The sequence below is a fragment of the Amphiura filiformis genome, chromosome 5 (assembly GCF_039555335.1).
Source record: "Amphiura filiformis chromosome 5, Afil_fr2py, whole genome shotgun sequence".
NCBI lineage: Eukaryota > Metazoa > Echinodermata > Ophiuroidea > Amphilepidida > Amphiuridae > Amphiura > Amphiura filiformis.
Genome location: NC_092632.1, coordinates 36,471,004 through 36,483,407, shown reverse-complemented (window position 1 = coordinate 36,483,407; position 12,404 = coordinate 36,471,004). Strand labels below are relative to the sequence as shown.

The following is a 12,404-nucleotide window of genomic DNA, read 5'->3' as shown; positions in this document are numbered from 1 at the left end:
GTTGGTCAGCAATTTTTTGTTTGTTTTGTTTTTACATACACATTGTAAGCTGTAAATTGCATATATGTGACCCCTCGGCACAACTGAGCCCTGAAGTCGCCAATCATCATTTTTGAGATATTCAACCAAAATATTCTGCTTGAAATTAGCTTTAAAATGATGTATATCATGTCTATAGTACTTGACATTTAAGTAGTGAAAAATCAATAAAACAGTCAATAAATCCTTTCTTTCCTATTGTTTATTGTTAAGTTCGATGGAGCATATCTCAATAGTGGCACTGGCGACATCCGGGCTCAGTTGTGGCGAGGAGTCACATATGATAAAGGCCTTGGAACTTTTTTGTTTCTTTTTTTTTATTTAAAAAAATAAGAAAAAAAGTCTATGGTTGGATCGGTCGAGTTACGCCAATCAAACAATTTTTTAGGCCTAATAATAAACCGTCTTATTAAAACAGTTAATCAAAATCTTAGATTTTGACAAAACTACGGCCCCAAAAGTCTTGATTTTTGGGCATCTTTTTACTAATGTACATTAGGCTCAATCGTGTAAGATTAAGAACCAGAATTTCAAACAAATATTGAGGGCATCCTCCTCAGCAAATGTTACAATATGGGTTTAAAAGGGGACAATGTATGTAAGTTTGACATGTTTGAAGACAATCTATATTTCCATATCCTAAACAAATAGGGTTACCCACTTTAACCCCCGAGCACTACCTGCCGATCTAACATTGCCACTGATTGGTCAATTACATGATATCTTCACTTAAATCACCAATCAGAATGGAGCTTTGCAAATAATTCACCCCAATTTTTGTGTGTGGTGAAATTATTCTAACAATGATGCTGATTTGGTCCAATTGATAATGAAAACTTCTTTCTCACCAATCGGCAGGTAGTTCTCATGGGTTTAATACCAAAAAAAATAGTTATCATTGTGATAGAAAAAAAACTGTTAATATTTCAATATTTGTTATATATTTATCAAGGTGCCATCACCATGGATGTTCAAGTAGAAGATGTAGTGCAAGTTGAAGCAGTATCTGAATCAATATCGATTACATGGCTTCTTATCTACACAGGCTTGGCATTGCTGGCTGTGTAAGTCAATCTTGTTCATTATTTTCCATATTGTCTGCAATTTGTTATATTTTTCAGAAATTGAACTCAGTATATGGTGAAAAAGACTCTTTTTCAATGATCATTTAATATGAACTAATGGAAATTCTTTTTGCATTGTTTAATGTTAAAGACCCATTCAGTGATCCCAGCAAAAGTGTAAAGAAATTAAGATTGTTTATAAATTGCTAAAAGTGAAGGATAAGTCATTCAAATTGTCATCTGCTATTTTTGAAATGTAAATTTTGGCAAAAAATGAAGAAAACAGCAGTATTGAGGGAGTTCAAATACATGCAGCTAATTTTACTATTTAAAAATTGTTCACACAGAATCTGAGCTTTATCATATGGGTAAAGTGAAAAAGGAACTTACATTTTTATTTTTAAAAAACAAACTTTGTTTGATTTATTTATATAGGCCTAAAAGTATATTAAAGTATATTTATATTATAGTACATGCACTGGTCAGGGTACGTAGGGGAGATCGGGGAGTGTCCGCCCTTGGGGCAAGTCTGCCCATCACATGTTTCTGATCTCATTGGACCCAATATAGCCTTTACTAAACATTAAGCATTAAATCTATCATTGTTATGCAATATTATAAACTTTTCTTTTGATCAGGGCAAACTTACCTCACCAAATGGGCAGTCTAGCCCCCAGCACGGGGCAAGTCTGCCCTTACATCATGATTTTTATTTTCCCTTCTGCTGCAGTTGCTGTTTGTTCTTAGAAATGTGGTAGTATTTAGCTACAGCAGCTTACAGCATACGGCATTGAAGTGTAAAAACTATAGCCTTCTAACATGAGTATTGCCCTCTCTAGGCGAGATTGAAAAAAATAGGATGAACACTCTCAGGTCTCCCCTACCTCTTTAACATATTAAAATCAGTCTTTGTATTAAGGACACAAAATAAGAATTTCTTATTGGCCCAAGCTTGTTCGGAGCAAAATATTATTGTACATTTGATGTGTTGGGAGTGCAGTGGCCTTTCTTTTCATGCATGGTTCTTTTTCTTCAATTTTTCTTCAAATTTGTTTCTTTCTTTTCTCTTCACACAGGCAAACATGCTTATCATAGGCTTTTAAGCTCAGCTTTAGCATTTTGCTTGAGCCTGGTCCCATCAGGACCCAAGCAACTTTTAATCTTTTTTATTTCCAGGAATCAGGTGTACAGTCTAACACATTTTTGAAGGATGGGAATCAAAGGCCCGTTTCCACTTCCACTTCTTGGAAACTTCCTGACACTTGGAAAGGTATGCACATGTAGAGTAACTAATTGATGCGTTGGTGTGGGGTACCGTATTAATTTATGGTGTTTCGGAATTTGATGTCAAAGATCATTTAGGGGTCAGGTGAGGTCATTTTCGATTTAAAGCACTGCATTGATTGAAATTTTATAAAGAGTTAAATTTACTAATCTACTTTATGCATGCCTATGATTTTTTATTGTTTTTGTTTTGTTGTTGTTGTTGTTTTTTATTATTTATTTTGAATTACAGGGTATGATTCCATCATATGATAAATGGTCAAAGAAGTATGGCAAATATTTTGGGTAAGTACAGTTAATTGTTTATGTTTACATGTACACCTGGGATACACACTTGTATGAATATCATGCACCCCACATGGACCACTAGCAACACTCACTTCATAGCCTCAGATTGGATAAGAAGGTCCTTTCCCAGGTCACTTGATTGTTGGGATTGACCTTCTTTTCCTTGATATTTAGGGAGCTTCCATAAATAATTTGGTAGGGGGGTGGACTTATATGGGGGGGGGGGGGTCAAAACAACAAAAATTTAGGTCCTAAAAAGGGGGGATCAAAACAAATTCACTCCTTAATTTAATAGGGAGATCAAAAAATAAAAAAATTTAAGGATTAAAGTCCGGGGTAACATGTACGACAAGACATGCAAATTCCTCTCTCTGCGTGCATTACATAATTTCAATTGTGTACTCTCAAGCTTCAAATCAACAAAATTTGTGAACTTTACAATTTGGGTGTAACACTATGACTCCAATGAGTAATAACTCCAAATGGTAATTTTTAGCTAATGAGTTAAAGCCAAAAAAAAAAAAAAAACATGTTTGTTTCCTGTAGCAGGTCAAAAAAGTCAAATGCAAAATCCATTTTTATTTTAGATCCATGTCTTCAAATGACAAAAAATGCCTTTTTTGCTGCAAATTGGAATGGGAATTTACAGTGGGTCTCTGCATATTCAAGATTATCTATGATCCCCTTTCAACCTGCAAATTAAAAAAGGTATTAAAAATGTGTGATATTTTCTTCAGTAGTAGTTTTTCACTATGCTTATTAATTTGTTGTGTCATGTGTAAATGTTTACTCCAGTAGTGTTTTATATTATTCTTTTGTGATTTTTCTGTTTTGGGTGTTTTTTTCTTTGAAAAGTGAAAAAAATTTCTAATGCGCAAATAAGCCATCTAAAAACGTAATGCGCGCATGCTACAGATTTTTAGATCAAACAAATTTTAGACCATAAAAAGTGGGGATCCAAAAAAATTCCAACCTTTTTTAGGGTAAAATTGGTAAATTGATGCAAAATGTGTAAATCTATGTAATTTTTGGGGTTTTGCCTGAAAACGGAAAGAAAAATATTTGGGGGTAAATGTTCCCTTGCCCCCCCCTTGCCCCTTTGATCCTTTTACATCAAAACTGCTGCTTTGATGCCCCATGGAAATTGAAATTCTGGTTACCAAGTTTGAGCAAATTTTGTGTAATAACAATGTCAATATTAGCACCTTTAGACTCATTCCCTTGATCGCTTACCATTTTATGTTCTTTTTTGTATTATTATTTTGTTTTTGCAGCATATATTTTGGGAGACAATCAGCATTGGTAATAACAGATGCGGATATGGCCAGACAGATTCTCATCAAAGATTTTCCAAGCTTTCAAAGTAGAATTGTGAGTTGGTTGTTCATTGAAATTAAGAGAGGGTGATAAGCTTTGTTTAGGCCAAAAAAATAATGGTTTGTCTCAAAGCTCACGAGTGGTTTGAAAACAAATGCGAAATGTGATTTTTTTTTTTCCTGACTTTTTCATGGTATTTGGAGAAAAAAATCAGATTTTCGCCGAATTTTCCGGAAAAACTATAAAAAAAATTTTAATAAAAAAAAATTCTGCATTTCTTTTTTACCAAATCTCACGATTTTACAAATGCGCGCGCGAGCTTTGAGACAAATCTTTTTTTTTGGCCTTAGGATGGAGATAAGGGTTGGGCAAAAAGAATCCACACACCTAATTAAAGTAACCTAAAATAAAGAAAAAAAATCCACAAGCCTCAGCACACTTTTCATGTTGTTGCTGACCACTACAGTCCCAGATCATGCCATAAACCTAGCAGACAACACAAGAGCATTTATCAAGCCTGTTGAAATCGGCAGCAGTTGCCCTGGTCAAATTGATCAAAATAATATTCTATGAAAATGTGTCTCTTTGTATAAATTTGTTATCATGTCATAAATAAGAGCCTATTCCAGACCTTTATTATGTAGTATGAAATTTTGAAAACCATACAAAATGCAATAAATGATGAGAAGGACCTCTTGTGTTTGTTCTAAAATTCTCCTGAATTTAATCTCTCATTTGCAGCTTCCATCATTTTCCAGTCCCTACTTGGCAGACACTATAATAGAATCTACTGGTGAAGTATGGAAGAGAGGAAGGAGTTATATGAGCCCAACATTCAGTGGATCTAAGATGAAACAGGTTTGTTTTTGGGTGTGTAGGGATGAGTGTATGGTGGGTGTGTGTTGGTTTAGAATATGGATAGACACCAGAAGTTAGATTGGATGTGCATAATATGCAAATGTTGTCTTGTTTGCTCCTGTATCATTAATATGCAATAGACCTTTTCATACTGAGTAATTCTGATAAAACCCGAAGCATGAAATAATTTATCCTATCACACACGCATAAAAGTTCCTCTTCAGCATCATGTACAGTGCGAAGTACTATACATGATGTTCCAACTCCCAAAAAAAAAAGAGAAAAGGAGAGAAGAGAAAGAGGAAAAAAGGAGAAAAAAAGAAGAGAAAAGGGAGAAAGGTTAATTGCACATATAGTTATATTATTTACTCTCGCAACCCATTCCTTAAAACCATATTGTAAAAACCCAATGGCATACCGTCCAACCCTAAACTATGCCAAAGCACCCTAAATCATACCGCCCAAACCTATATCATACCGACAAACCCAAAGGACTTTGCTAGAGGGCGCAACATGATTCAATAACGATAGATTCGGAAAAAAGAACCTTTTTTATCATTCGGAATAGAGATCACAGTGACTCATTTCGGAATAAAGAACTTTTTTAGACTACGGAATGGAGAACCTTTTTTTTTTCATATTCAGAATAGAGAACCTTATCATATTCGGAGTAGAGAACATGGTGACTTGTTTCGGAATAAAGAACCTTTATTCATTTTCAAGAACCCATTTTTTCATATTCGGAATAGAGAACCTTTTCTTTTTTCGGAACAGAGAACCTTCACAATAGAGAACCTTTTTTATTTTCTGAATAATGAGCCTTCGGAATAGCGAACATTCAGAATAGCAATCCTTCGGAATAGCGAACTTCGCCCTCGAGTTTGGAGACAGGTCATGTGTCATGGGTCAAAAAAGGGAGAGTGTGTGCTTTAGTGCAAAGAGCATGTGTCTTTGAAGATAAAAGGGAAAGAAGAACATTTGCAAATGACAATTTGATCCATAAATGTTTTTACATATTTGCCTTTATTTTTCAGATGGTACCTGCTATGAATAGTAAATGTGATATCTTGATGGAAGTCTTAAAGAACAAGGAGGGCAAAAGTTTTGATAGTAAACCGTAAGTCTGCTATTAAAGAGTAACTTAGTACTTAAAGTCATAATGTACGATCTTTTTTCAGAATTTACCTTTATTTTTTTCAAAACCGATTTTTTGGCATATTTGTAATACTTACACATGTTCTAACTTAAATCTATGAGCAAGCTGTCGAATTCGTCCTATTTGTAGTAAAACACTACGATTTTCTGTTGGTCCGACATAAAGTCATAATTTTTTAGATTATGACTTTATGTCGGCCACTAATCAAAACCGTAGTCTCAGTACAAAACTAGCTTGATTACGCTCCCTCCACATGTGGAGGGAGCGTAACCAAACTGGTCAGCGTGGGAGACTAACTCTGAAGCCACACTCGCTGTCCTAATCCAAATGGTGCGAGATGTTTGAGTGATAGAGGTGAAGATTATGATGTTGTTTCTTTGCAAATTCCCAATGTTTTTTTTTTTTTTTTGTATTGGGAACTTTCATAATTTTTGTATATTTTCATTTTAGAAGAAAAAAAGAAAAATTCTAAAAATTTATTAAGATCGTACATTAAGGCTTTAAAGGAGGATTTTGTGATCCTAGGCCAGATTTATTCAAAATCTCAAATTTCCACAAAACTGCAGCACCTAAAGTTTTGGTTTTTGCAGGGTATGTTAGTTTACTAAAGTACATAACAATTTTGAAGTATATTAGGGGTATCCTCATCAGCAAATGTTATAATATATGGCTTTAACATTGCCCCCTTTTACTTTTGAGCCAAATAAATGAGGTAAAACAAAGAAAATCACTTTATCATTCCAGTGCCTTCAATGCGTGTATTAGCTTGCCAATAGTATTATTATCATGAATATTGGCGTAGCTTCACACAGTTGGGATGGAAAAAAAAACAAGACGTAAGACAAATAGTGATATGCACACAGGTTATACATTATACATTACTGATTCAATACACATGCCATGCGCATATTTTGGGGGGCTTTGGGGCACAAGCCCCGGGGTAAAAGCAGAGGGCGGCCAAAATGAAGGGGTGGCGGAAGAAGGGGCGGCAAAAACGAAGGGGGTGGCAAAAAGAATTAGTAAATAAAAAAGGGCGGAAAAATTTGATAAAGCATCAAAATTTTGAAAAATGTTACTATACATCAAAATTGGCTGCTTTTAGAGGCATAGCGCCTGCGCCTGAAACTTAAAATTTTTTTTTTTTTGCTCTTCACTTTTTCAAACGACCGAGAAAAAATTAGGTCAACCTTTTCGGCTGTTGAGGAAGGGCGGCAAAATTGAATTTTCCTCCGGGGTTGGGCGGCCACGGTACGCCACTGCATGCACACAATGTTTTTAGCCACCTCTCGATCTCCGGATTTAATGTAAAAACTCAGTTAAATTTTACTGTAATTAGAGGACTTCAGGCTTAGTCTTTCTCGTGGTATTTCAGTACACCATTGAGCATTACAAAAAAATAGAAATTCAAAAAAATTGAGGGTGTCACTGTGGAGCAAATCACACATTAAAGGGGGGGTAACCCTATTGGTTTTGCATATGGATTTTCTTTAAAATTACATATAATATCAAATATTGTCCCCTTTATGTATCTTTGTGAAAAAACACGATATTTTTCTGCGTAAATGTGAATAAATAGCAAAATTTGCAATCCAATACTTGGTATGCGTGAATTGCATTCTGGGAAGGCAAGCAACAACATGTGCCGCAATTATGTTTGTCATGTGCCGTGCGTGCGTGGTAGCAGTTGCACTGGTGACATATTTCCCCCACAACCAGTTCTTCATGTTCGTCTGTATATCGTTCATGATAGATTTTTGTGTATAAATTATGGCATAATGGCAATAGGGCTCAATATAGCAAAGCAAACTGAAATGCCCTGACGACACATGATGCTGGAAAAGGAAACATGAAATGCCCGTATTGAAAGGAAAATTTTGATTTTTTTTTTCAACTCTTTTTCGTACCGGTTCAGAAAAAAAGAAACAAAATATATTTCCCCTTGCAATATGTACATTTCAAATGAATATAAAAAAGTTTGGGTTCAAAAATGGAGCAGAAAAAGAAACCGCTCACTGCCCGATTTTGAACCAGGGACCTCTCGTACAAAAATACGATTCGCTAACCAACTGCGCCACGGAGGCAGCTCCCAATATGTTGGAAGTTTTAAAACTTTATACTTTCGTTGTCGATCTGAAGTCTCCTCAGCAGTTATTGCGGTTCGCTCTTTTCATACAATGTGAATGACGCAAAACCAAACTAGCTGTTGAGGAGACTGAATATTACGATTTCATTCATAATAATGCCTGCCCATACAACTGGTCGCCTGTAATTGAGCATGTTTTGTGTGAATTCTCCGGAAATACATCGACCGTGAGTGTCAAATTTCAGGATAGTAATGAGAAAAATATTATCTATTGTGTGATACCAAAAACTCATGGCCAATGAAAAAAATCGGGGGATGATGTTGTCGATCGGGTTACGGACCTTTTAGTGAAAGTGAAGGTATCAAACAAATAATGATATTTAATGATAAAAGGCTTGCTGATTTGATGGGTAACTTATCAGTCTGTGTGCCAAACTTTGAAACAAGAGAATGAAGTAGGTACCAAAATGTCAGGAGGGGATCGACTAACATATTCTGTATACCCTCTAACACCATGACATTTTACAATTTCAAACTTTCCAGTGTTTTTGGAGCCTATGTTCTTGATATTGTTGCATGCTGTGCTTATGGGTTAGAATCAGACTGTCAGAGAAATCCAGATGATACATTCCTGAATCATGCCAAAACGATTCTTGAAGTGGACATGAAGAGCCCTGCATTTATCTCTAGATGTAAGTATATTGCCAAACCTGTCCCAGTATGTGTCTTATTACCCCTAGACAGAGAATCACCAAACTTGGACTAAAATGTGCGATATTTGTCTGCCCTCAGAGAGGATCATTTATTCAACAATAATAATTCCACATAAATGCACTAATTGAAGTACTGATCGATCATTTACATCATATAACTTGATACATATATAAGGACATAGCCACGAAACACACCAAATATATATTGAAACCTGAGTAACCGTACCCATAGACACAACCTCCTGGTAAAAAGGCCAACCTACCAATGGAGGCTAATTTAACACAAGATATATTAAGAAGTAACAGTATCACAGACAGCTATACAGTGCTCGATACCAATAAATGGTAGAGCTATTTAAAAAATATAGACACAGATATTAATACATTTCACAACACTGTGTTTCACGCCAAAGCGATCATCAGGTGAATAAATTAAAATTGAAAAACACGATGATCAAAGGCCTTTCCAAAAACTCCGTAACCTAGCAACGCGTGCACGCGGTGTCGAAAAACACACCTGGCGCGAGTATGACGCACAACGGTAGGTGGTGACATAGGTTATGGAGACAATGAATAGGCCTAAACATACCATATAAAACATTACTTTTTCTTAACACGGCTATGACGACATTTACTTATCAGCTCACTTCTTTTGTTGAGCGAGATTCTTGGAATACTCATTTTTGAGTTTAAGATTGCCATTTTTTCTTCTAAACAAAGGTTACAAATTCCTGATTTTCTCATTTTGGTGTTGGATTTTTGAACTATATCCCAACTGATGTTGAACTTTTCATCTTTGTGTTTAAGTCCCCAAACATATTTCGATAGTTCTGTCTCCTTTTTGTATTTTTCTAGCCGAAAAGACTTAGTGTGGTTGTTGTACCTTTCCTTAAATGTACCGCCTGCTAATCCAATATATTGCTTTGATTCATTGTCTGAGTTTACTGTGGCTTTGTAAACTATAGCTTGAGATAAGCACTTTCCACTGAGAGGACAGCTGTCCTTTTTTTTACAATTACACTCTTTTTCGGGTGGCTTATCGGCGCTACGTCTGATTTGTGCGTTGTGGGATTTCATAATCGCGCCTATATATATTGAGACCTGAGTAACCGTACCCATAGACACAGCCTTCCGGTAAAAAGGCCAACCTACCGATGAAGGCCCGGATGAAGGCTAATATTAGGACCAGAATAAACGTACCCTTAATCACTACTTCCTGGTAAACATACCACTGAAAGCTAATTAATTAATTGTATATAATTATTATGACCTGAGTAAAAGCGGAGAGCAAACCATACCCATAGCCACTACTTCCTGGTAAACCTACCACTGAAAGCTAATTAACTGTACATAATAAAATAACATTAAATAAGAACATAACATAACATAACATTTATCAAGTTAATCTAATAATAAATATGTGGTCATATGATCAGAATTGATATAATTAACATGATTAAGAAATAGTATAAAGAAATAAACCGCCCTTAAATGAAGAATTTTTCAAGCTATGGGCTGGGTGGGTGGGGAAAATCATCTCGATCCGCTCTGAGCAATTGCAGACAAAAAGTGAGGATTCAAATGAACCCGGCAAGCAACGTCACAGTGCACAAACAAAAGGAGAACGCCCATTGGATGAGCGAAGAGGCCGATTGGCAATGAAATCAATACCATAACAATGGGCTCAAATCATTCTCTGCTGAGGTAAATTGGTTCTATTTAGACAAGCTAAATATAACCGTATTTTGTTTAAACAAGTAAGGTAATCATAATCCTTGGCAATAAACATCAATGATGCCTTAAAGGCCAAAGTAGTGATTTGCTCATTTGGAAAATCGTACATCAAAATTCAATTTTGCACCTTTGTTAGTTGCATAGGTGTGCTTGAATAGCCTGCTAGTGGTTGACAGTATGTGCTATGTAGTGGAATCCAAAAAGGGTACTTTTTTCATTTTACTAGTCAAAAACTCATTTGGGGGTAAATTCAATTTTAAATTGCCTTATAAAGGAGCTAAATTTGCTAGTAGGGTAAAACTCGTTTAGGGGGTGTTTAAAAAAAATTGGTCATGCGTGTGTACACTATCATACTTGAGTGGCCCCCTGGGTGGATTTGTTATGCAATATGATTTATTCTCGACTTTCTTTAATTGCAGTGTTGTTTCCATTCCTAACACCACTTCTCAACAAATTCAGGGTATTTGATATAACACCGAAGAAAGACCTGGATTTCTTTGCTGATATTGTCAGAACAGCCATTGAATTAAGAACAGAGAGTGGAGGAACTGGGGTATGTGTAAGCAATCAGTTTGATGAGGATTTTATGGGAATTATCATATCATACAGGGTGATTCAAAATGAAGTGAACTCATGTTTGTGGCGCTTTTTTAAAAAATCTAGAAAGAATCCACTATAAATGAAAATATCATTGAAAAGAGCAGATTCCAAATATCTAATTTAAAAAATGAATTGTTGTATTTGCATACTGCAAACCAGAGTTATACTCATTTGAATACCCCGGAACCACCTATACGCATTCTCTTCCCAAGCATGTAGTCATGATTATGGTAGTGTGTTGACTGGTATAGCCTGAACCAATATTCAAATGCAAAATAAAGTTGTTTGGCAGGAGTGGTTTTGATCATAACTATAATGCCCAGTGGGCTACATTATGGCCTGAAGATGGGCCTCAAGAGTTCTTTTTAATTTTTCAATTTTAATTTCATCATTATTCTTTCTTTTTTTCCTTCTTTCTCTCTTCTCTTCTCTCTCTCTCTCTCTCCTCTCCTCTCCTCTCCTCCCTTCCCTTCCTTCCCCTCCCTTTCCCTTTCTCCTTCCCCTCCCTCCCATTCCCTCATTTCTTTCTCCCTTCTCTCATTTCGTTCTCCCTTTCCTTCTCGCTTTCTTTTTCTCCCTCCCTTAATTTTGTTTCCAAATATATTTCAATATTCACATACATTTAATATTTGTAATGATTTTTTTTTAAATGAAATTATGTTGCAGAAGAAGGATTTTCTTCAGTTAATGATGGATGCCGCAGAGACAGGAGGAGATGACTCTGTAAATGGTGATAAAGATGGTCCAAAGAAGAAGATACCACTCACTGAAAGGGAACTCATAGGACAGGTAAGATAGAACACAAGTATCATGTCTGGTGATAAAGATGGCCTAAAGAAGAAGATACCTCTCACACAAAGGGAACTTTAGCCTGAATTTTAGCTAGAATTATTAAACAGAATTATTAGCCAGAAATATTAACCAGAAATGAAATCAGGCCTGATTCTAACCTGAAAAAGGGCCGAAATATTTAAATGAGATTAGCCAGAAATTTGATAAGGCCTGAAATTTTAGCCAGAACAAATTAGCCAGAATTTTAGCTAGAATTATTAAACAGAATATTAGCCAGAAATATTAACCAGACTTCACTCTTCTCAACTTCAGCCTCATACATGTGTAGATTGAAATTCCCACAATTGCCATGATCAGAATGCACCAGTGGCATAGCGTCATAGGGGCATGGGGGGCATGTGCCCCAATCGATTGCAAAATTGAGAAAATCCGATAGGAAAATTGCCAAAACACAGCTTGTGCCCCCCAATCATACC

At 35.8% G+C, this 12,404-nt stretch overlaps 1 protein-coding gene across 1 annotated transcript; it reads left to right on the top strand.

Moving 5' to 3' along the window:
• Positions 1-2,313: 2,313 nt before the first annotated feature.
• LOC140152160 (cytochrome P450 3A18-like) lies at positions 2,314-11,990 on the top strand. The gene is made up of 8 exons (XM_072174459.1): positions 2,314-2,373; positions 2,620-2,672; positions 3,950-4,046; positions 4,734-4,850; positions 5,885-5,967; positions 8,633-8,781; positions 10,956-11,089; positions 11,803-11,990. The coding sequence occupies exons 1-8, from the start codon at positions 2,314-2,316 to the stop codon at positions 11,932-11,934; spliced, it is 825 nt and encodes a 274-aa protein (XP_072030560.1). The 3' UTR covers positions 11,935-11,990.
• The last annotated feature ends 414 nt before the right edge of the window (positions 11,991-12,404 follow it).